Source organism: Delphinapterus leucas, chromosome 9, assembly GCF_059928025.1.
Source record: "Delphinapterus leucas isolate spDelLeu-1000000601 "Yukka" chromosome 9, BTC_Dleu_Yukka2, whole genome shotgun sequence".
Classification (NCBI taxonomy): Eukaryota; Metazoa; Chordata; class Mammalia; order Artiodactyla; family Monodontidae; genus Delphinapterus; species Delphinapterus leucas.
This window is the reverse complement of record NC_143137.1, coordinates 14,898,689-14,924,170: the sequence shown is the minus strand read 5'-3', so window position 1 is coordinate 14,924,170 and position 25,482 is coordinate 14,898,689. Positions and strand designations below refer to the sequence as shown.

The following is a 25,482-nucleotide window of genomic DNA, read 5'->3' as shown; positions in this document are numbered from 1 at the left end:
GATTCTGGTGAGCAGATAAGACCCCTGACGTGCCTTAAATAGAAAGTCCTACCACGCTTGAGACAGAAAAGATGGAAGCAAGGTTGCAAATACGGTTACACATCTCCGCCTCCCCTTTCTCGCGGTGCTCTCCTGTCACACTTCCCACTGGACGTTCCAGAAAGAGACAGAGAAACCTGAAGCTGCCCTGAAGCAGGTGAGTGGGCAGACGTGAGGGAACATCACCTGGGACTTTTAGGCCTCGCAAAGCAACCCGGAACCCACTGTGGTTGTCTCGAGTGTGTCTCGGACGCAGGCAGCCGAAGGTGCCCCAAAGATCCCAAGGGAGTCAGCATTCTCCCTCGAAACCCCTGCCCCTCCACTGCCCTCCTCTTCTCCCCCAATTCATCACACTGACCCACCCCTCAAACTCAAAAATCTTTCTCCCTCTCCATAAAAGTCTCCATTCCGAAGCGCTCTCTCCATCCTGATGACTGTGTGTCTGACACACTGCATAATAACTGGGGATGCCTGCGGAAGGTGTGGTGGGTGGGGACGCAGAGAGCTTCCAGGTCTCTTTCCTGCAGCCCAAACTTCTCACCAGCCTGCACACCCTACCCTCTGCGTTCCTCACCCTGTCCCCCTCAAGTACAGGGAACAAGTACAGCAGCGCAAAACTAACCGTCTCCTCCTTTGCTTTCAACATTCAATCAAGCTGCTCTGAGCCGTCAAAACAAAAATGCCCTTCTGGTGAGTCCGGGGCTTTGAACATGGGAAACCAATCACTTATATATAGTTCAGACCTGCATCAGCCTTTCTTAAAGCGAAGCCTTCTGTCCTAAGTATGTGGCTGCATAATTTCACTCTATCCCCAACTCCCTGCCAAGCAAGGTATGTTTCAAACGCCACCTCCTTCTCCCGGAAGCCTCACTTCCACGACCACTACTCGGATGCCCAGTTTATACCTGCCCCACCGTTGTTTTCGCAACAGTGCCTGGCACACGGGGTGCACTCCAGGATACCTACTTAATTCAGCTGAAGTTTTAAAAACTCTCTCCACGCATTACAGTTACCAGCGCAGTTACTGAGGAAGCGGTACAAGGTCTCACACTCAACAGATAAAACCAAATTATCTGGTGAAGTGGTGGGCGCACCTCTGAGCAGGGCCAGGCGTAGGATCCCCCCGCCACGAGAACTGTCACTGAGGCCACCTGGATGGCCACTGAGTGACCCAGCTCTGTCCCAACTTACTTCCACGTGCCATTTCTGAACATGGGTTGGACGCTCCAAGAAGAGCCGAAGATGTTGAAAGACTTGGAGAAGCAGTCGTTGTAGATCAAGCCCGTGTAGATGGAGAAGATGCCCAGGAGGAGGATGAGGTAGCGTCCGTGGAAGAAGGTGTCCCAGATCTGGCCCCAGGGAGACAGAGGACGATTGTCAGTGGGCTCTGAACCAGACCCCGGGGACGTGTGTTACAGGATGCCGCCAGCACCACTGGGACAGCCACTGCAAGGCACACGGGCATCCCACACAGAGGGGCCATGTGACCAGGCAGGCATCAAAGTGATCCAAACAGACAGGGCACACACATCCTGATTTTCCTGAGCTTCTGCGGGTGATTCAGAAAAGTCCTAGAATGGTAGCTGTCCCTGTGGAAACAAAGCACTATAAGCTTCATATTCTTTAATTCAGCCTTGGTTAGAAAACGTAACTGAAGCAGCTGAGGCCTCCCTTATAAAGGAAGGGACATGAAAGTGGGTGGCGGCTGCCTCAAGTGCTTCTGGGACCTGCCTCCTATGCTGCTAAGTTTTACAGCAAGTGAAGTCTACACTCATCTGGGGTCTTGTTATAACAGTGAGTCTCTGTCTAAGCACATCCACCAAGAAGAGTAAAGCGTTTTCCGTAGGACTGGATGATGTGTATCAGCCGTTCTCAGAACAGCTGAAGTGTCCATTTGAGACTTTAAATATTTATTATAGGAAAGCCCAGCTGTTAAGATGCTTGTCATGGAAAACTCTACTGGTCACAGGTTGATTCTCCCACTAACCCTGCTTATGACTGACTTGCTATGACATCATTGAACTAACTCAACTTAAGTCAACTTGTATTAAAGATTGCAGATATTCTTAAAATTCAGAACAGAGTGAGAAGCGTGTTTCCAGTTTATAAAATGTATTACAGTGGACATAAAGTGACGTTAGCTGATCAACTTTGAAACAAGGCGGACTTGAGTTGTCTCAACCTTCACAACGCTGTGCAGGGACTTCACAGAAAATGTGGAAACTTCAAGTGTGCAAGTGAAGACCCGATATTCAGGATTTCTCAGCCTTTCATAAGAATGCTGATCATGGGCTGATCGTAGGAGAAGGGCTCTGCCGTAAAAAAATATTCGTGATATTTTGAGTGAAAAAAAAGGAAGCTACAAATTAATATGCACTATTTCATCCCAATTTTAGAAAATGATATACCTGTGTATAAGCACAGGAAAAAAAACACTGTGATTTTCTCTAGGTAGTTAGATTATTGTATTTGCCCAATTTTTGCAGTGAACATATATTGCTTTTATAATCAAAGGAAAAAATCAATGTTAAGAAAAAAAAGTAAAGGAAAAGATCAATGCATGTCAAGTAGTGTACAAAAAACAAAGATGCTACTGCACCAAACCATCCAAAGGATTTACCTTTGGCCAGGAGTTTTTATGTTGAACTCTGGGTCCTTTGTTACTTTCCATCTTTCTCTTACTTTTTATAACAACATGTTATTTCCGTGGTGAAAACAATATACACATTTTTAATATTCCACTTATAACCTCCAAGAAATGAGGCGAGACATTTGATGAACACTCACCTCATTGGTCGTCTTCTGGGACAGCAAGCGTCTCTCATTAAGGACCATCCAAAGGGCTGCCAGTAGCATCACAATTCCGTGGCCACAGTCTCCAAACATCACAGCGAACAGGAAGGGGAAAGTGATGATGGTGTAGGGAGCTGTAGAGGTGAGACCCACCACAGCCTGAGTCCTCCCAGCATTCTTTGGGCCCCACGTCAAAGATTTCTCTACCACGCTCCACGATCTACAAGCTGGTTCCTTGTGTCTTTCTGATTCTGTCTTCCCTCACCATCCCCACCCCTGACACTCACTTAGCTCCCCCATACACTAGCTCATCAATGAGTAAGTATTATTATTCCCCACTTTACAGATGAGCTGAGTTTTGGAGCAGCTAAGTGACTCTCCCCATGATCATTTACAAGTCAACTTAGTGACACAGCTTGTGACTCCAGTCTTCTGACTACAAGTCCTGTCTACGTCCATCTCCATCTCTCCCACACAACAGCTATGGGACTGTGCAGATGCCTACAGATGACCCTCATTGAATCAGTAAGGAAACAAGAACAGAGGTTGGCTGCCTGATACATCTACGGTTTAAGGGAGAACAGGTGAAATCTTGACGAAGAGCAAATCTTTCACTAATCACCATTTGCAAAAGACAATGCAGGGCATTAGGAAACCAAATAAGATTTTAGGAATGTCACAGTTCAAAGTGATTAACTGCCAAGGCCACCATAGGGGTAAATCTTATCCAGTTTTCATTTTCAAGCTGCCTAGTTGTGCAATACATCGGTCCCTTTACCTGGGTTCATCTCCCGGTAACTGCCTACACCGTATGCATCGACAATATTCTGGAAGCCAGCTGTGAATTTATTGGTCCTGTTAAATGTGGGAGGAGCTGTTTTAGACTGCACTGCAGTCATGATGGGGACCATGGAGGAGCCGCTCAGTTCCTGCAAAAAGAACATATAAGAGGATGTAAGGAAGAGAGCCGTAGGCTAGGTGTCAGCAGGTACATCTCACAGTCCTACTCCTGCTGCCGTCACTTACTGGGTGAACTTGGGACAATTTTCTGACCTCTCTGAGACTCATGATCTCATCTGTAAAGTTAGTACTCTTCTCATTCCTCTTACAGGAGAGGCGTCAAGAGAGTAGAGTTCCTCCTGATTCTCTGGTAATTTCCATTCTCCGGCTCCTGCAAATGTCATGCACACTTCTGAGCCCTCTACTCTTCCCTCCCTCCTTCCTACTCACTCTCTCAAGAGTTCACTCACTTTCCTAATTCTGTTCCTAGATTCCCAATGGCCCTGACCCTCTCTGAAATTTCAATTCTCTTTTCATTGCCTGCCTAGGCTTTCAAACACGCATGTCTCAACAACCCCACAAAAATCCAGGAGCCTAAAACTGAACTCACCAACTTGCCCCAAAGCCAGGTCCTCCCCTGACCTCTCAGTAATCTCCAATCTCCAGATTCCAGACACTTTGGAATCACGAGACTTGTCTCTTCTCTTGATTCAGTTAATCACCAAATCTTGCTAATCGTCCCCTTTAAGTCCCTCCTCTTCCCATTCCCACAGCCACCAGCCTGGCCCCGAGCCTCACCATCGGACTCCAGTCTCCTTCCCTTCCATTTAGTGCCTACTCCAGACCGCGTAATCATTCTTTTAATAAAACAAACAAAAAGCACTACTTTAGTCATGTTACCCTCCTACTCAAAACTCTTCAAAGGCTTCCCATTACCTAAAGAATGAAATCAAATCTCTTTGGTCTTATAATCCAGACTTCTTTACAACATTGATTTAATCCTGTATTCACACCTTCACCCGCACTACTTCTCCATGGAAATCAGCCAACTCCACACTAGGCTTCTCTCTTCTTCCCTTCTCCAAGCATTAACAATTCTCCAGCTCAGCCCCCAGGAACCTTCTGGTCACTCCAAACTCCAGCAGTGCTTACCACCTGTACACTCAGTACAACTTAGCACCAACTAAATGAGTGCTCAGCCATCCTCCTAGCAACTCGATGACGTAGGTATCACCACAAGCCTCACTTTACAGATGAGGAAGCTAAGGTGCCGAGAGATTAAGGAACTTCCCCAAGGTCACACAGCAGGTCGAGGAGATCCTCACTCCATTCTTACATGCCTTTTCATGTGTGTGATTATGATCTCCTCGAGGGCAAGGACTGTGGCTTCCTCCTTTTTTCTAAACATGCCCTCCAGGAGCTGACACAATGCCTGGCATGGAGTAAGTATCTTTTGCTTGCTTATGTGATGATGATAACGATAGCCCCTCCCTTCCACTTCTCTCCTCACCTCCTACCCACACAGGTCCTCTGCTCCGATCTCGGGAAGGAGTTATCTCAGAGGACTGGAGATGCTGTAGAAATGGTCCCAAGTAGCCCTGTAGGAGTCTGGCCCCTTCACGATTACAGGATGTCACTGTTGGGTTCAGACCCCTGTGTTAGGGCAGCCCTCCCCCACAGCCCGCTGTCTGCCCCACACGGCAGTGAAATGTTTCTAAAACACAAACTGGACCGTGTCGCTCGGGCACAGGAAGGTACACCACTAGAGAGTCCGTCCACCAGCACCTGCCCTGCAGCCTCTCCCTGACCTTACTCGAAGCCTTTCAACTTGCCGCGCCCCAGCTCCAACCACTGGCCACCCCACCTCTCTCCACCTGCCCACTGACCGCCCTTCCACGGCTCAGCCCGTGCACTCCTCCGGGAAGCAGCTGCCCCTCCCAGTCTGGGTGAAACGCTCTGTGTAAGTGCCCCATTTGGGTAGTTACTGGACCACGGTGTGGGGACATTCAAATCCTACCTCCTGGCTACAGGACTGGGGTCAAGTTACTTCCATTCTCTGTGCCTCGGTTTCCTCATCTGTACAGAGGGGATAAAGATAGCTCCTATCTCCTCATCCAACCCGACCTCCAGGTTGGGTCCCTTCAGACCCTTCAGCCCGAAAGCTCTTCCTCCCACCCTGCCTCATCTTCCCATGACGTGCAGGAAAGTCTGCTCCAGTGCCAGCTGCTCAGAGGGGCCTTCTCCCCAACAGCCCTAGAACGGTATTAGAAAGACCTAAAGCTTCAGGGCCCCAAAGGCCAAGCCATGCGTTCCTCTGCTCCCACCAGGTATGCCACCCACTTAACAGGAAAGGCTTCCCACCTAGCCAGTTATCCCAGCAGACAGACCAACAGCACACTGCCCAGGCTTCAACCCGATGAGTTTCACCTCCCTGCCACCCCAGAAAATCATTCAAACAAGTTAATAATCACATTCTCCCATGGAAACAGGGGTCCCCCTATCCTCCTGTCACTATAAAGCCTGCCTCTCCTATAGCTCCTGCTGATTCATTCTGCTCCCAAGTGCAGGTCCCAAGTGCAACCTCCATGTGGTCCTGTGTGACGTGCAGTGTCCTCCCCTGGGCTGTGAGTATATGTGACAAACTGGCCAACCTCATCTGTCCAGTATCAGGTGTCGTCTGTTTGGCCAGCTTGCAATAGTTAGGGCAGAGGGTCCCTTCTTCACCAATGGGGTGAATAGGTGATCAGACAGGCCCCTCACTCCCCACACCCTTCACTTTCCCCCTGCTTTACTTCCCATTCACCATGATTTCACTGCCTGAAATCACATTAGTTAGGGACAAGCCTGCTGTCTATCTCCCTTTCGAGAAAGTCTATCAGAGCAGGCCTTTGTTCTGCCAGCACAGCCCTAGATCAGTTCCTGGGGCACAGTGAACACCTAGAGGGGTGACTCAAGAGCGCGGTGAGAGTCACATAAGGTGCGCTGAGTGCTCAGCACAGCGGCTGGCACGAGGGAGCAATCCACTCCCTGCGTTCCGGCTGTTATTGCAGGTGCCTGGTTATCTGTCTTTCCAGCCAGACAAAGGTGGTATCTACAGGCATAACTAGCAGAGCGACGGCACATCAGTGCCCAGTACACACTTGCTAAGATCAAAGAAATGGTGCATGTTTATCAAACGCTGAGAAGAGTGGGAGTTTCTGACATGCGCCCACGCCCCGGGTAAGGACCGAAGGCGCAAAGATAAAGGAGACAATCCTACCAGGTGAGGTTCGCTTGACTTAGGAGGCTGACCGGCTGAGGGCCTGGCAGAGAGGCTGCTCAGGCTGGACGTGACTACCCGCCTCCTGCTCCACACGCCACGCACCATGCCTTGCTCCAGCGCCCTCCTGATGCGCACAGCGTCTGCCACCGGGAACCAGATCTCAGCGATGATGCACTGCTGGGTGACGTCGATGTTGCACATGTTCAGAATGTGGTAAATGGCCTTCATCTTGTGCACTTTGATGACCCAGGAGTGCCAGTTGGCAGCTGCTTCTTGCAGGAGGTGCTGACGGTGAGACTCTGTCTGTGTTATGACCTGGGCAAAAAATACCAACAGCAAAACAAGGGGCACTCGTGGAGATGCCAGACAATGTGGCAACAATGGAGGCTCATCGGCCACGGGGGCGTCCTCTGCTCCTGGCCCCCTCTTCCGGCCTGCAGCTCTCACCCGGCCTTTCACTCTCAGGAGCAGTTTATCTCCCCCACTAGAGGTTAAAACCCTCAGGCAAGGACTATATCTTCCTTTTCTTCTAAATTCCTTATAGTACTATTGCGATGTATTGAATTGTGTCCTCCCCAGAAGACATGCTGAAGTCCTAACCCCTGGTAACTGTGAATGGGATCTTATTTGGAAATAGGGTGTTTGCAGATATAATCGAGTTAAAATGAGGTCATAAAATGAGGAGTAGGGTGGGCGCTATTCTAGTATGACTGGTGTTTTTATAAGAAATTTGGACATGGAGGCACACAGGGAAGATATGTGTGATGCAGGCAGAGACCAGAGTGATGCATCTACAAAGCAAGGACCATCAAGGATTGCTGACAACCGCCAGAGGCTAGGAAGATGCCTTAGTCAACTAGGGCAGCTATAATGAAATACCATAGACTGGGTGCCTTATAAACAACAGAAAGTTTTCACAGTTCTGGAAGCTGGAAGTCTGAGATCAGAATGCCAGCACGGTTGGGTGAAGGCCCTCTTCTGGGTTGCAGACCTCAAATTCTAACTTCACATGGCAGAAAGGGCAAGCAAGCTCTCTGGGGTCTTTTTTAGAAGGACACTAATCCCATCCACGAGGACTCCACCCTCACGACCTAATCACCTCCCGGAAGGTCCCACCTCCCAACACCATCACCTTGGGCATTAGGTTTTTGACATTCAAATTTGGGGGCAATACAAACACTCAAACCATAGGAGAACAGGTAAGGAAAGATCATTTCCTAGTGCGTTCAGAGGAAGCCTGGCTCTGCTGACACCTTGATTTCAGACTTTTCACCTCAGAACTGTGACAGAATAAATTTCTGTTGTTTTAAGCCTCGTAGTTTGTGGTAACCTGTTGTAGCAGCAATAGGAAACAAATACACCTATCAAAATGCCTTACATACATAACCTCTCCAATAAATGACAAATGAATTAATGAATGAAGGAATGAATAGGCAATTTGGCCCCCACAGAATTTATTTAGTGGAATTAGTTTTTGTTCTGGTGATACAACACAGAAACCCTCTTCAGTAACCTCTACACGGGGCTACTCAAGTCATCCGAAATGTAAGTTTAGCATAACTTCCATTCTCCTCGTGCAGTTTTCATAAAATCCAGCAGAGTATTTGGGGGGAAAGGACTTCAAGGGTAACTGCTTCAGGGAACCACGGTCTCCCTGACAAGTGACAAAGAGGGAACAGAGAGGATTAGAACAATTAAACACAGCTTTTTCTGGGACGATAAAGATGTTTGTTAGCCTAGGAGTTTCGAAAAACACACACACCTAATTTCTAAAGGTACTCATTGAGGACCTAGAACCGTGCTGACCAAAATAGCAGCCGCATTTTACACAAATAAAAATCCCGTCCCCCAGCTGCACTAGCCACGTTTCAAGTGCTCAGTGGTCACATGTGGCCCATGGCTATCGCACTGGACTTGCAGGTTATATAACGTTTTCACCACCACACAGGGTTCTGTTGGACAGGGCTGGTCTGGAATAGGCGATTTGATGTAGGCCCAGCTCCTTTCAGTGACTACTTGCAAAGCTTATTGAAGAAAATCATATGTGTTGAGAGCCCATCCTAGCTGATGACAGATTCGAGAAGAGGATATGAATTGGGGGCGTGTTCATATGTGAAACTAGACTCACTGTCTTGACAGAATTAATTGCTTGGCTCACACAACTGGGCAATTCCGTGGAAAAAGAATCAGCAAGACTGGCTGGTCGACTTAATTGGCTAGTGAGTTATATCACAGATGCGGCCTAGGCCAGTCTGGCAATAAAAGCCTCCTTTTATCAGACTGGGGTGGGCACCTGCAGGTTGACCAGGGCTGTGGTTAATTCTAAGCCCAGGCAAAGCATCACTGACATGCAGAATCATCACCGTGAGCTTAGTGAACACTGTTCCCTAATTATGAAGCCTCCTGCCGCAACAGCCAGAAGAGCATAGCAGACATTCCAGCCGGCCTTGGAGCAAGGGCCCTGGGAGACAGGACTTATAAGGAAATGGCAGACGTAGCCCATCGGCAGCCCCGGCTCGGGTCACCAGCCCGAACACCTCACTCACAGTGATTAAATCTTCCAGCCTCATGTTGACACCATCCAGCATCTCTCTGCGCTCCGACGCCGGCTCTGGGCAGGGGTATATGGTGGCTCGAAACCTGTGTTTCATACATTTCAAAGGACACACGTGGGTTATCGCCAAGAAGCCTTCTGCACATTCTTTTCCGCTAACCCATCATTTGCCCACTTTGGTTAGATGACCGCCTTCCCCTAGGTTCTACGTATTGTATTCAATGTATTGCACACAACCTGACCCAATTCTGACCCAAATTGCTGATGAAAAGAGCCCTTCGGCTTCCCTGGTGGCACAGTGGTTGGGAGTCCGCCTGCCGATGCAGGGGACACAGGTTCGTGCCCCGGTCCGGGAAGATCCCACATGCCGCGGAGCGGCTGGGCCCGTGAGCCATGGCCGCTGAGCCTGCGCATCCGGAGCCTGTGCTCCGCAATGGAAGAGGCCACAACACTGAGAGGCCCACGTACCGCAAAAAAAAAAAAAAAAAAAAAAAAAAAAAAAAAAAAAAAGCCCTTAATAGCCACTTACCCATCACAAATCTTCTTGATTTTCTGCCTGAGCTGCTCTCCTTGATAAAATATGATGAATATATTCTTTTTAATTTCTTCTCTCTGGAAAATCAAAACAGTGAAAAATATATTTTTAGAAAATTTTTAAATTTTCTAAATTTAAAATTGGAAAACTTAAACTTCTCCCAGTTGATTCAAGTTCGTAACTCATGATGGTTGAGGGCAAGGCCACTGAGGCAGGCTGGGCGGGGCCCCCAGGAAGGCCGATACAGCCTTAAAGGGACCACCTTGCCGTTTGCTACACTATTTGGATCACAGCTGAGCCTTGTGTTCAGCTCTAAGCCCTGTGCTTAAGAGGTGTGTTAAGAAAACACCCAGAAGAAAGGGACCAGGATATTGCAAAGGCTTAAAATAAAAAGAGCTGACCTAGCTCACCAGAGTTAACTCATACACAACATTGACATTTCAGGGGGGACTGGGTGTTTGATATTTAACAAAGGTAGAGCCAGGTCTAATGTTGGACTCATACACTCAGTGTATGCCCATACGAACCCTGATTAAATGCAATTTAAAAGTCCAAGTTTGACATTTCACAAGAAAGGAAAAAATATGCATTTCACAAGAATATCTGGAAAAGTTCAACGTTTACTGTAAGCAAAGAAATGTGCTGTTTTACTCTATTTAGTTTGGGATGGGGGGGTAAAGGCAAAATGAAACCCATTGTTGGAAAAGCGGTAACAAATCCAACGCACTCATCACACACCACTCGGGTATGATGTATCTTTGGAATCAGGTACGACCCCAATGAAAAGCCATTTGTCAGGACCTATCAAGGGTCATGAAAATGCTCACACCCTTTAAGCCAGAAATCCTATTTCCTGAATTCATACCATGGAAATACTTCAAAATAAAAATCCACATGCATGAAGATGCTTATCATAGTGTCTATATTCTGGAGAAAAATTGGAAATAAAGTGTCTAATAGCCGACAGTTAATGTCCCATCAACTCAATGGAAATATGAGGCACCAACTGAAAATAATATCAGAACGAACTGTCTCTTTGCTAGTTGCTCATGGGAGCAGGGAAGTATTTCAGGATTTGGGGAACTGACTGCTTTACATTACTTGAAGGAATAAAGGTTCCTTCAACCATGGAGTTCAACCCTAGTCCTTTGCTGAATTTCTCAGATCCTTCTTTGTCTCTGGATCCACCAGAACTAGGAATCCATTCTGATCTCATGCTCTCTGTTCAGTGATCTTCAATGTCATGCGGCTAAAGTCATCTTACTTTGTAAATACTCTCTCTACCACCAAGACTATTCCATGTCAAACCATGATTGTGAAAAGGAATGATTCAATGTCGAATTTTAAAATAATATTTATAAATGGCACATAGTAATACAGGAGGGCATTTATGTTATCTAAAATCAAGAGAAGGCCAACAAAAAAATGACTTCCATGCTATTACTACAACCATATTAAATTACACCTGCCTACGGCTATGGGCTAGCGAGAAAGACAAGAAAAAAATAAAGACATTAGAATGGTAATGCGTTTTTTTTTTTAAACAAGTGCTTTTTTCTTATTTTAAATTGTATTTGTTTTAACAGTGAAGTTGTTTTCCATGAAATAAAACTTAAAATTACATTTTTTTAGCCTCTACTATAGACAAGATTATGACTCTTTTAGAATAAGCCCAGTTTCTTGGAATTAAAAAGTAAGTGGATTTAAATACTAGCCGGAAGGGTGGAGGAAGCATACCCTACAGATTTAGTAGCGATAACCGTGTGGCACTCAGTGAAGGGGACCCTCAAAATCTTCGTTCAAAGTGTGTGGCCCACTGACTACCAGCAACTAACTGCAAGCTGATTAGAAATTCGGGCTCCCGGGCACCACCACCCACTGAATCAGAATCTGTCGATACACTGAACAAGATCTCATGCTCCCATGAACACTGGAGCTTGGGACGCACTGACCTAAATCAGTTCTCAGTGCTTTGTGATGAAGACACAGCTGCCATTCCACGTGGCACTACTACAGCTAAGTTTCCAGGAACTGGTACAGCTACGGTATTTGGAGGAATGAACATTTACAAGGTGTTAACAAGACTCAGTCCTTTCATGGGTATTTTTTAAAAGGAGGGGTTGGGGAGGAAGAAAGAAAAGAAAGGAGAAAAAAAGGAAATAGATATTAGCTTCATAGAGCTAAAGACTCAGTGTTTGAGAGAATGAAACCCTTCTGGTGGGGCTACAGAAAATTTCAGAAAACATTTCCTGCAGGCTGAGATACCCACTGTAACGGGATCTTCCAGAACTGTGTCCATCTCACTGAACTTTAAGTAGATGTTTCCTCGGCAAATTCGCCACAGCAGCCTCTCAAAGGAAGCCATCCTCTCCCGGTTGACCACACCAGCCGTGAACCTGGGCAGTCAGAAGAGGACATATTACTGAGGCACAGGGAGTGGGGTGCAGGATAGGAAGATGTGCAATCACAAGGTGGAGGATGACCTTCCCTCTGAGCGGGAGGTAAGGACATAGCCCTGATGGGCAGGGGCCGCAAGGCCGCTCTGGATCCCAGCCCCAACTTTCCCTAAGTCCCTTTTGACCTCCTGTTTGTTTTGACATGTCCGGGTTTCCTTAATCATCCCAATACTATACATTCACTTATTTGCAATTAAAAATATGATAGACCATTCATTATAGCATTGTAGCTAAAGGGAACAAGTGTTCAATCTGCTCAACAATGGCCTCTATGAGTTTATACAAATAAGGTACTAAAACTGAAACATATATATTGATTTCTATACACCTCTGCTTTTACAGTCATCTAGGTATCTAGATAATTTCTGATCCGAACTTTTCAAATGAACTTTAGAATGGTTACTTTCACCGGCCTATTACTTTAAATGTACATTGATTCTGTATTACCTTCTGATCAAATATTTTCAATACATATTTTCCTTGCCATTTCAAATTCAATGTCTAGTGCCTCAAATAGCATGCCCCCAAGTACCTATTGAATAAAAAACTAGAATTCTAAAACTCACTTTCATCAGTTTTACTTGGACACTGAATGAAATCCCACCATTTTGAATCACCACACATTTTGGTGGGTATTATCACATCCTATTACCTCTACTTGTGGAAGACACGATTGCATAACTACCTCATCGCTAATTACACTCAAACTTCACACTCCAAATCTATTTTATTACGAAAACAGTATTTTAGAGACCAGGAAAAAAAAAAAAAACATGTATCCCATAATTGTTCCAAAGCCAGGGAACAGTTGTGAAACCCCATCTAAACAATTATCACTACATCCTTCCCATGTGGAGACAATACACACATCGCACTCTTCAGACCCAAGAAGGTCAGTATCACCATAAACAAGGTAACACTACCTGCAACTCCACTAACCTGGTCAGGTTAAACTTGGGTTTATTACTGGTGGAGGCCTTACAGTCGTGTGAAAGAGTCCTCATGCCGGTCGCTATTTGTCCATTCATTCATTCATTCACTCAAACACTCAGGGAAATGTTGCACCGGGCACTGAGCTACGACCAGGGAGCCATCTACACATAACCTTCAGAGCAGGGAGTTTCACTAACCCCAGCTTTCCACTCATGTATGCAGGTGTAGGTCTTAACTCCAGGAGACCAGAAGTGTCTTCCATAAAGAAATCATCAGCTAAATTGGTTTCCGTCTGAAAGTCAAAGAATCACTATTTTCATTTAAATGTATTTAGACTACCTTAAAACCACACCTCATAGTTTTGTCTGCTTTTAATGATATTTCAATTTTCCACAAATAGTTAGAATTCAAAAGGTAGACTGCTTAGACCTGATCTATTTTTCTGTTTTAAATAAAGATTTATGTGTGTGTCAAAAAAAAAAAAAAAGGTAGAGGGCCCCTTGACAGATCAAAAAGCTTCCGCAGTCTCTTCCTACCAAAATCCCAAACCTGCTCAAACTAACTGGTGCTTTTTTCTGACTTCCACTTCTGTCTGGGCCATTTGGGGCACATACTTTTTAGTGAGCACCTTAATATTTTTGCATTCATTTCAACCAGTACCACGTGCCACCCTAACCCTCCCCCTCCCCCTCGGCCCAGCCATGTGACAGAAACAGCGCAATTTATTCATATTCCAAACCAGCCAGTTGTCGATATGGAAATTTGAGGTTCTGGCGGAAAAGGCCCTTGAATAAATAGTCCCCAAATTACAACCTCAAAGAAGTCCTGGGTTTTCTTCAGGAGATGTTTGAATTCAGTCAGTTCTAGGAAGCTTTTCTTCAAAGCCTGATAGTTCTCATTGGCTTCCTGTAACTCTCCTTCCAGTTTTTCTAGAGCAGTCTATGCAGGAGGGAAAAGAAAGTAAGCCGGGCAGAAAGCACTATGACATTTACTGTACATTAACCGTAACGGATAACTAAATATCAAAGCGGTATTCAGTGCATCACAAGGTAGCTTGAAGTTGAGAGGCCTGTCCAGTCAAACTCAGCAGGATTGTAGAGCTGTAAGTAAAGCCACTCACAGGAGTTCTCTCATCAAATGGGGAGGATCAGAAAACAATCTGGGGGAAGGGACGTTAGCTGCATGAGGAAGTGAAGGCATTTCAGCAAATCACATCTCTTCCCCCATTTTAAACACTGAATGGGGAAGCTGGAATAAATTTACATGTTGAGAATTCCTTCTGCCCCAAACACGTTGTAGTGATAAAATACAAAATATATTTTCTCATAAGATATAAAAAGATAAACCACCAGTTCTGAGTTGGGGGGTCCTGGAGAACCAGGTACAAGCAAGTGAAAAAGGCAACACAGAGAAGCACAGAAGGCTTCTGTGAGCAAAGAAGGCAAGATTACAAAAACGAAGAAGAAACCAATCTCCCTTTCAAGTGAGGCTACAAAAAGAATACGGCTCATGAAGAAATCTAATGATAGGAAAAGTCACCAACAAAATCAACAATCGGAACACAGAATCTCAGTGGGTGGAATTATTTTTACAGAATAGTCTGAAAGAGTTTTGAATGTTCGAAGAGATAGACAAAGGTATTACTTCCACTAAAAAGTAAAACTAGAAACTACTAAACAAACATGTCATAAAATGAAAGAACAGGAAGTATTAAAAAAGAACTACTTAGACATCTTAAAAATGTAACATACAGCTACTGAAATTCAAAATCCAATAGGTGAGTAGGGACTTCCCTGGTGGTGTAGTGGTTAAGACTCCACACTCCCAACGCAGGGGGCCTGGGTTCGATCCCTGGTCAGGGAACTAGATCCCACATGCATGCCACAACTAAGAGTTCGCATGCCACAACTAAGGAGCCCTAGAGCCACAACCAAGACCCAGTGCAACCAAATAAATAAATATTAAAAAAAAAAAAATCCAACAGGTGAGGATCAACTCTCTACTGGACACAATTTGAGATTTAGCAAATAATGTTAAAATATGAAAGCTCATTTCTCATTCATCCAATATCCATCAACAATAGAATGGATAAAGTGTGGTACATTAAATAAAAGAAACACTACCCAGCAGTGAAAATGAATTCATTTCAGAAACATGAAAAATACAAAATTCAGGTAGTGATTATCTCCAAGGGAGGAGGGGAGGGGTGAGATGAGGGGCACACAGAGGGCTTTAAGAGCATCACTGCAGTCACCTTTCATCTTATACAGGGTGGTGACACTTGATATTTGCTATATCATTATTCTTTGTACCATATATGTATTTTCTAAAAATCCTAATACACCAATTATTTAATAAAAACAATTACAAATGAATCCATACTTAAACACATTGTAGTGAAACTATAGAACAAAGACAAAACCTTAAAGGCCATTGAGGGAAAAAAGACATATAATCCACAAAGGAAGGAGCAGTGAACCAGCAGCAGATTTTATGGGAAAAATTTACTAAGCGTGTATCTCCAGATGTTAAGCTTAACTATAATCTATAGCTTTCAACCCAAGAGAAGGGTGAAAAGGGTTGAAGGGCATTACAGAAAGGCAGGAAAGGGGAGGAAAAAAACAAAGGAATGGTATAACAAAGAGCCAGTAACTCAGTAATCACAATAAACGAAAATGGATTAAGGTCACCTATTAAAAGACTGACAGTATCAAGCTAGATGTTTTAAAAATCCATCTAAGAGACACCCTTACCGAAGAAATTAAACAAACAAAAAATAAATAAATAAAAAGATATCCATGCAAATGTTAGTTCCTATCTTCTAAAAAAAGCACCTTAATATCAGACAAAATTGAATATTTAACATTTTTCAAACATACTTTAGTAGGGAGACCACATAATGAACCCACACACTGGTCACCCAGCTTCAATTGCATCCCATTCCTTCCCCTCTCAAAAACAATCACTACCCTGAATTTTGAACACTGACTATAGGTGGCACAAGTTGGGGAAAAAAATGAAATCCTCATTTCTTCTTTTTTTTAAAAATAAATTTATTTATTTATTTATTTTTGGCTGCGTTGCGTCTTTGTTACTGTACGCAGGCTTCAGTAGTTGTGGCACGCGGGCTCAGCAGTTGTGGCTCACGGGCTCCAGAGCGCGGGCTCAGTAGTTGTGGCTCATGGGCCCAGCTGCTCCATGGCATGTGGGATCCTCCCGGACCAGGGCTCGAACCCATGTCCCCCGCATTGGCAGGCGGACTCTCAACCACTGCGCCACCAGGGAAGCCCCAAAATCCTCATTTCTTAACCATCTGCTCTATCCATTTAATGATTCCATTAAAAGTAATGCTGCCATTAAAAATATTTTGGAGGACTATGCAGTATCTAAGAAGTGGTTTACAACATGATGGTAAATGGAAAAGTAGAAAACTATAATGTATATTATGGATACGTAGTTATAAAAAATACAGCTGGCAAGAATAAAAACAGAAAAATTAAGGCAGTTTAAGCTGAGATGGTAGATTTGTGGGTACATTTTATTTCCTGAATTATTATTCCCTCTAGGATTGCTACGAAAGCCTCTTTAGAAATTCTACAAGGCAAGGGCCCAAGCCACTGTGTAGTACTGCCAGGATTCTCCTTTCTAGGAATGTGGGAGGAACACTCAAGTCACTGCCAGATCAGCTGAATCAACTAACCAATCCCTGTGATCAATGGTAAGACACATATTACTCTCATAAGCACATGTTGTTTTAATTTCATCTTTACAATAAATAGTATCTAGAAGGAAAATACTGAGCAAAGACTGTTGGCACGCATCTGACTGCCCCTTATCTAACTGGTTATTATTACAAATGTGTACAGTTTCAAACCAACCAGTCAGCCCATAACAAACTCACTGGGATGAAGTGATTTTTTAAGCTCCTGTCTAAAACATATAACCAATGTCAATTTGGAAATAAAAATACTTGTTACCTGTTTAACAAAAGCAAGAGTCTCCATGCGTGTCAAGTTTCAATGTAATATCAAAGAATATCTGCAATTATTTGAAAAGGCTATTAAAATTCTCCTCCCTTTCCAACTACCTATTGTGCAAGGCTGAATTCTCTTTACATACTTCAGTGAGAATAACATATCCCAACAGATTCAAAGTAGAACAGACACGAGAAGTCAGTCTTCTATTAAGCCATGCATTCAAGAAATTTGCAAACAACGTCACTTTTTTCACTAAAGTTTTTGTTTTGGAAAATACAATTATTTTTCGTTAAAAAAATGTTAACATGTAATGAGATATTGTTATTTTTAAATGAGTTACAGCAAGTCACCTACTTACCAACGAGTTCTGTTCCAAGAGCGCGTTTGTAAGTCCAATTTGTTTGTAAGTCCAACAAAATTAACCTAGGTACTCAACTAACAACACAATCGGCTATGTAGTACTGTATTGTAATAGGTTTATAATACTTTTCACACAAATAATACACGAAAAACAAACACACACAAAAAATTCTTAACCTTACAGTACAGTACTTTGAAAGGTACAACTGTACAACAGCTGGCATACAGAGGCTGGCATCGAGTGAACAGGCAAGAAGAGTTACTGACTGGAGAAGGGAGAGGAGGTGGGAGATGGTAGAGCTGAAGGACTGTCAGCAACAGGAGACGGAGGGCAAGCTGCAATTTCACTCACGCCTGACGTTGATGGCACAGGTTCTGGTTCTTTGCTGGAACCAGATGCACGTTCGCATCTTTGAAAGTTTGCAACTTGAAGGTTCGTATGTAGGGGACCCACTGTAATAACTAGTTTGCTTTTTTTCAGCTTTAGTTCCTAATGCAGTAATATCAGTAAATATAACCCTCATAAATAAAGCTCTTTGGGATCCTCAATATCGTATAAGAGTATACAATCAAGGGACCTGCCCGAGGACAGCGGAGGACTTGAGAGGTAGGACAGGGCTGAGGGGAGCGGGCTTTGCTGCCAGCATGGGCCTGACATAGGCAAGAAGGGAACCATCGTACATTCTCAAGCAGGGAAGTGACAAGATAGAGCGACACCATGACAAAAATTAGGCTGGCGGTAGGGAGGCAGAAGGGACTGGAATGAAAAGAGGATGAAAAAGATTATACATATGGATAACTGAGCCACTTTGCTGAACGCCAGAAACTAACACAACACTGTAAAAAAAAAAAAAAAAAAGAATGAAATAGTTAAGAAGAAAGTTGGAAAACTAGGAAAACTTCTGCCAAAACTCAGAAATAAGATTAGAGTGATTTTGCAGCAACGTGGATGGACCTAGAGATTATCATACTAAGTGAAGTGAGGCAGAGAAAGACAAATATAATATGATATCACTTATATGTGGAATCTAAAAAAAAAAAGGATACAAATGAACTTATTTACGCTCACAGGCATAGAAAACAAATTTAAGGCTACCAAAGGGGAAGGGGAGGAGGGATAAATTAGGAATTTGAGATTAACAGATACACACTACCATATATAAAATAGATAAACAACAAAGTCGTACTACATAGCACAGGGAACAATGTCTTCTAATAACCTATTATGGAAAAGAACCTGAAAAAGAACATATATGTGTATATGTATAACTGAATCACTTTGCTGTACACCAGAAACTAACACAACATTGTAAATCAACCATACGTCAATTAAAAAAAAAAAAGGATTATGGTAAAAACATGAGCCATTAAGATATCTCACAGTCCACAAGATCAGCTCTAGGTGTTTAGGAAGGTAAGGGGGATAACAGCCGGGGAGGGGAGCTGTTAATTAACAGGGCTGGTATTAGAAGACTAGTGATAAGACTGAAACTGGAGATGACTTTATGGAAATCCGATTCATATGGATTAAAAACGTTCTCCCCAAATGTCCAGATTTTAATAAGACAAGATCCAAAATATTTCCTAGGGGAGTTGCCAGCCTCATATTTCTGTTAGAGGATCTAGATTTATACTACTGATGGCTTCAACAATTTCAAGAATTTTAAGTTATCTTAAAAGAAAACAAAAAACAAACGAGAAAACCCAGCCAGAGATAAGGTTCAACTCAGTGAAGCTCCTCCTTACCTGCCCGCCTCCCTTAGGGAGCCCTTCCTCCTCTGACAATAAAAACTCCAATTTTTTTTGTTTTTAATCAAGACCTACAGGGCTGGGACTTCCCTGGTGGCACAGTGGTTAAGAATCCGCCTGCCAATGCAAGGTACATGGGTTCGAGCCCTGGTCCGGGAAGATCCCACATGCCACGGAGCAACTAAGCCCGTGCGCCACAACGACTGAGCCTGCGCTCTAGAGCCCGCAAGCCACAACTACTGAACCCATGTGCCACAACTACTGAAGCTCGCGCGCCCAGAGCCCGTGCTCCGCAACAAGAGAAGCCACCACAATGAGAAGCCCGCGTACCACGACGAAGAGTAGCCCCCGCTCACCGCAACTAGAGAAAGCCCGTGCGCAGCAACGAAGGCCCAACGCAGCCAAAAATAAATAAATAAATTTATTTATTTTTTTAAAAAGATCTACAGGGCCTTCTGGGATCTGGTTCTGCCTACCTTTTGGCATCCTCTCCCTCTGCCTCACCCTGCCTTCTCTACCACCTGCTCTAGAGGGCTCCTAGAGGGCAAGGCCATGTTTCACTTCTCTCTAAGGTGCCCTGTGTGTGGCAGGTACTCAGTGTTTTATAAAAGCAACTAGACAGAAAGCAGAAAGAAAGAGGAAGGGACCCACCGGCCACAGTGACCTTGGCTAAAGAAAACTGCTGTCTTCTCACACTTGACCTCAGGAGCCAGTCTGAGGAGAGGCCTCAATCCAGACTGGAACAAATGCATCAGCTATTTCCCACCAGACAGATAATTAGGAAACAACCCATTGGATCCAGCAATTCCACTTCGGGGTATTTTATCCAAAGGAAATGAAATCACTATCTTAAAAAGATATCGACAGCCCCATGTTCACTGCAGAATTAACAATAGCCAAGACATGGAAAAACACAAGTGCCACCAACAGATGCGTGGATAAAGAATATGTGGTATATATACACAAAGGAATATTATTCAGCCATAAAAAAGGGAAGGAAACCCTGCCATTTTCGACATGGATGTACCTCGAGGGCATTCTGCTAAGTGAGGTGAGTCAGGTTGAGAAAGACAAATACTGTATGATCTCACTTACATGTAGAATGTGGAGCCTAAAAAGAAACTAAACTCAGAGATACAGAGAATAGATTGGTGGTTGCCAGAGGCGGGGTGAGGGGGGTGGGTGAAATGGGTGAAGGGGATCAAAAGGTGCAAATTTCCAGTTATAAAATAAGTCCTGGGAATGTAATGTACAGCATGATGACTGTTGTTTTAAAAAAGAAGAAAAAAAGAAAACCTCCCACTGTGCCAGTGTAAGGTCTGTTCGGTGGCATCATATAGACAAAACTTTGCTACCTGTAAGAATCTTATGTCCCAAAGGAAACCACTCCTCAAAGTGGAGTGAGCTTCCCTAGGGCTACGTTGAGAAAGAGAGCTCTCTCCTGGATCAGGGAGAGTGACTCTAAAAATTGCACCATGGGATTTTCCTGGGGGAGTAACACTGAAAAGTGGAACAACACATAAATCCGCCTCCCCGCCTTCAGCAACGGGGTAAAGGACCCATGAGAGGCTTGCAGAGGCCCCAGGAGACAGACTTCGTGACTGTCCTCAGTAAAGTCGCAAAGAACCTACCTCCAGGGTAATCATTTCCCGTGGGAGAGGGGTTGACGGGGACTTCTCAGGCACCTGAATCTCAATCTCATTTTGCATCTCATCTTCCAGAAAACCTGAGGGACAAAACCCCACCAGAGAGCCCGAGGTGATTGTATTTTCTCATACGTACGAAATGGGGTCAAGCAGGACAGGTGCCTTTCCCAGCTCAGCTGCCTGAATGGCCCTGGGGACTTGCCAGGGCACCTGGATCCCATCTCTAACCTCCCCGACCCATCTCCAGGATCACCTAGAGTAGCATTACAAATAGGGGCATATTACAGGACATCAGCCCTGCAAACCATTTCCCTCCCTGCCAGTTCACTTTTAGACAGCAAGCAGAAAATTGGCTCACGGAGGATTCTCTCCAGCGATTCACACCTTCTGACTTCATTCACAAATTTCCTTTGGAAGCGGCTCTCATTCACATTTAACTAGAAGGGGTGGGGGGTGGGGAAGAAACCACAAGGCACGTGAAACAAGGCACACATTAGTAGCAACTGCTGCCAACATATTCTCTTTGGTTATTTTATTACATTTTTTTAATGCTGGAGAATGTTGCTGGAATCGTCTTAGGACTAGATACTTCTGTGCACAAGACAGGAGAGTTCCAGGCAAAACACACCTTGACGTTCTTACACTCAACCCCCCAAATGCCTTAAGCTCTGGCCTCCTTATACTTCTAAGAGTCCTCCTGTAGCTAAGGTTTCCTTATTTTTAGCTGCACTGGCTATCCAAATTGCCTTGAATTCCTCAATGGAGTCATGCATATGGCAGGACCTTGAAAACTGCACAGCTCCCTGCAATGTATCCCTGTCTTCAACAAAAAGTCAGTGTCCTTGTGGTGGTGACTTCACAGCTCAGCCCAATAAATGTTATTGAGGAACTGCCCCATGTCAGGTCCTGAGCTAGGAACTAGGGCCACAAAGAACAAGACATGACCCTTCTCTGCAGGGCTTACTTTTGACCCTGACCTTAGTGAGAAAATAAAGAGTTCAATTTTCTAAATTGGATTCAAAAGATTTTGGTGAGGATCTAAACTGCCTCTGGGAAATGATAACCCAACATCATACTCAAGACAGTCCAATAGTGACAGATGGTGAACAGACTTCTCATGGTGATCATTTTGAAATGAAAAGAAATATCGATATCCTGGTATCATTGTATACCGGGAACTAACATAGTCATAGGTGTAGGTCAATTATACTTCAGAAACAAACCAACTCATAGAAAAAGAGATCAGATTTGTGGTTACCAGAGGTGGGGGGTGAGGGAATGGAGAAATTGGATGAAGATAGCCAAAAGGTACAAACTTCCAACTATAAGATAAACAAGTACTAGGGATGTAATATACAACATGGTAAATTATAACTAACACTGCTGTATGTTATATATGAAAGTTAAGAAAGCAAATCCTGAGTTCTCATCACAAGGAAAAAAATTTTTTTTCTATTTAATTTCGTATCTACAGGAGATAATGGATGTTCACTAAACTTACTGTGGTCGTCATTTCATGACGTATGAAAGTCAAATCATTATGCCGTACACCTTAAACTTACACAGTGTTACAGGTCAATTATATCTCAATAAAACTGGAAGAAAAAAAAAATAAGAAACAGTCTAGCCCAAGAATGTCACTGCAGAGACTGTGGACTCCAGGATACTTTTTCCTCAGACTAACTAGTCAGGAAGAATTGGTTTCTGCCCTGAGAAAAAGGTTGGTAATCCATGTGCCCATTGGATATATCAAATGTTCTGAAGATGGTACATCAGAAAATAAAATACAGTGCCATCTTTGTGATTAGAGTTTCAAAACATTCCTAGAGAGGAGACACATAGGGAGGAAGGGAGAACATGTTTGCAAGTAACTTGCCCAGTGTTATCGCAAATCCCAGCCAGAAGAACTAGAAACACCGAATTCCATCTATTCCAGCCCAGGGCTCTTCTCCCTGAACTTTGTTCACTACCAAGAAGTAGAAACTCCACCTTCTTCTGGTCTCCAAAGAATGCAGTACTTACATCTTTGAACTGAACCAATCCAAGCTCTCCAAGCTCGGCTACACAGCAATATGCAGCCTCAACCTGGAGGAAGAGCTGTGACAAACACATCTCCTCACTTCGGAATATGGACGCCATCTTGACCCAGCCTTGGTCTGCAGGAGACAAAGGTATTTGAGGTAACAAATGGGTGAAAACCTTAGGACGAAAGCTGGTTTTAGTTGCGTCAAATTAAAATCCAACAGAACTAAAAAATGCAACAGGAATCACTCCTGATTTTAAAAATATTAACAAAAACAAGGTAGCAATTTTCACCACCTATCAGATTGGCAAAAGATTAAAAGATATGATTAAAAACTCACGTTTGTGGAGAGTATGGGGAAGCAGGCATTTTCATACACTTAATACTTGAAGTGTTACATTTGTACAGCTTTTTAGAGAGCAATTTGTCAATATCTACCAAACTTTATATTACTCATATCCTTGACCCAAAATTTCCACTGCTCTTCACCCAGAAAAACTTGGAGATGTATGGGGAAATAGACTCACAAGGATGTTTCTGATAACACTGTGTATACTAATTATAATAAATAGACCTAACCTAGATATCCATCAACAGGGGGAATGATTCAGCTGATACAACAGAACCCTGTGCAGTCAGCAGGAATTTTTTAAAAAATCTGTATGTCCTCTATAAGGAAAAGACCCAATAGACTGCCCTATTGCTGCCAAACCAAATTGTCTTCCTCAAAGTCCAACCTTTTGGAAGAACTGTCACACCTCCCAGAGGGAGTCCCTTTTCCTTATCATTTTATAATATATAATCTACTATTTGCCAGACACTGGGTTTATCCTTCCTGTTTTAATCCTTCCATTGTCCCATTTTCCCACAGGATAAAGTCTAAAACCCTTGACGTAGCCAGCAAGGGCTGCGTGCATCATCCGGCCTCGGCCTTCCCCTCCAGCTTCACAGAATTTCTCCTTCTTACCCTAGATTTAGAACCTCAACGGCTTCCTCCCCACCCTGCTTTCCCCACACCACGAATACTTCTGTCACTCCTCCCTCTGGGTGTCAGGATCCTCTTCCTCCATAAGCTTTCCGATCCCCAGCACTCCCAGTGAACTTAGCCCCCTCCTATATATTCCTCCCAGAATATAATCGTATGCAATTACTTGCTTAGTGTCTGTTTTGCCCACTAACCAGAAAAATCCATGAGGTCAGAACTCTGTGTTTTTCACTCCATCACCAGTCTAGCTCAATGCCAAAGAAGGTGCTCAAAAAACGTTTCCCGATTTATGGACTAGAGGCTAACCCTCATCCCTCCCTCCAGAATGCAGAGTCTGGTTTTCCATTTTTGCCTTTTGACACCAGAGATGAAGGAATTTTTCATCCTGCCAATTCTGGTAACTACGGCGATGTTTTCATAGAAACGAGACGGAAGACATTAGCTTCTTGCAGATCAAAGAGCACAAGGTAGAGACCCCTCCTTCCTACCCAGCCTTGTTCGAGCAGGTCCTGGGCGCGGGTCTCCCGCGGCTTCCTTCGCCGGACCCCGAGCAGGCAGCACGGGCCGCAGCGGCCGGGCCGGGTGTGTCGGGCTGGCGAGCGGCGGGCCGGATGGGACCAGCCCGGCCGGGGACTCCGCAGGCGACCTCCCTGCGGCGACGGCCGAGCCCCTCCTGCGGCTTCTCCTCCCCGGGCGCCCGCAGAGGCCGGGAGGCGGCTCTGTTGTACCAACACCGACCTGTCCGGAGCGAGAACAAACCTGCTCCGCCGGCCGGCCCTGCTCAAACCCCCTCCCTCTCCCCGCCCCACCTATGCCCTCGGCCATGACCTTGGGGCCCCACCAGGAAGCGGTGACTTTCTTCCCTGAGGAAGAAACCTACCCCCCAGTGAGCGGAGGGTTTGGGAAGAGGTTGCTCGAGGCCTCAGAAGGGCCCCAGAGACAACTTCCTGCGTATCTACTGCTCACATTAAAACACTCCTTTTCGGTGGAGAAATGAAATAACATTTAAAAATGGTTTCGGAAAAACAAACACACACACACTCACTACCCTACCAACAATTTCAAAAACACTTAACTCTCAAAGGAGAATAGACAAACAAATCCATCTATATAGCCTATGGCTAAAATTCAGCTTCCAGGTGGCCCAGGTAAAGAGACGGAGCCAGTTGAGAGATTTATTCTTTTCCTACTGAGGTTTGCTGTCGTTCCCATTTATCTGGTGGAGGGGTGAGGGGCAGAAGAGTGAGCCAATTAGATGTGTTTCTCTGCAGGGGCCACCTGAGTTCACTTTGTGAGGTGAGCAGATCCCTCACCGAGGCCCTGGGTGCCTGTAAAATGTACCCTAGAATGAGGAGCGTGCTTTTTGGTTTTTTACACTTTGTTATGGAAA

At 44.5% G+C, this 25,482-nt stretch overlaps 1 protein-coding gene across 1 annotated transcript in view; it reads right to left on the bottom strand.

Annotated features, from left to right (window-relative positions):
* Positions 1–24,917, bottom strand: part of ATP6V0A4 (ATPase H+ transporting V0 subunit a4) — a 49,776-nt gene extending 24,859 nt beyond the window's left edge. Inside the window, exons 1-13 of the mRNA XM_022589388.2 lie at positions 24,581–24,917; positions 23,107–23,240; positions 21,443–21,521; positions 21,070–21,164; positions 14,166–14,291; positions 13,550–13,644; positions 12,233–12,359; positions 9,958–10,040; positions 9,421–9,514; positions 6,977–7,189; positions 3,611–3,761; positions 2,827–2,966; positions 1,231–1,388 (exon numbers count right to left, since the gene is read on the bottom strand). Coding sequence (XP_022445096.2) covers positions 1,231–1,388; positions 2,827–2,966; positions 3,611–3,761; positions 6,977–7,189; positions 9,421–9,514; positions 9,958–10,040; positions 12,233–12,359; positions 13,550–13,644; positions 14,166–14,291; positions 21,070–21,164; positions 21,443–21,521; positions 23,107–23,240; positions 24,581–24,917 — 1,832 coding nt within the window. The remainder of the gene's footprint in view (positions 1–1,230; positions 1,389–2,826; positions 2,967–3,610; positions 3,762–6,976; positions 7,190–9,420; positions 9,515–9,957; positions 10,041–12,232; positions 12,360–13,549; positions 13,645–14,165; positions 14,292–21,069; positions 21,165–21,442; positions 21,522–23,106; positions 23,241–24,580) is intronic.
* Positions 24,918–25,482: the final 565 nt, after the last annotated feature.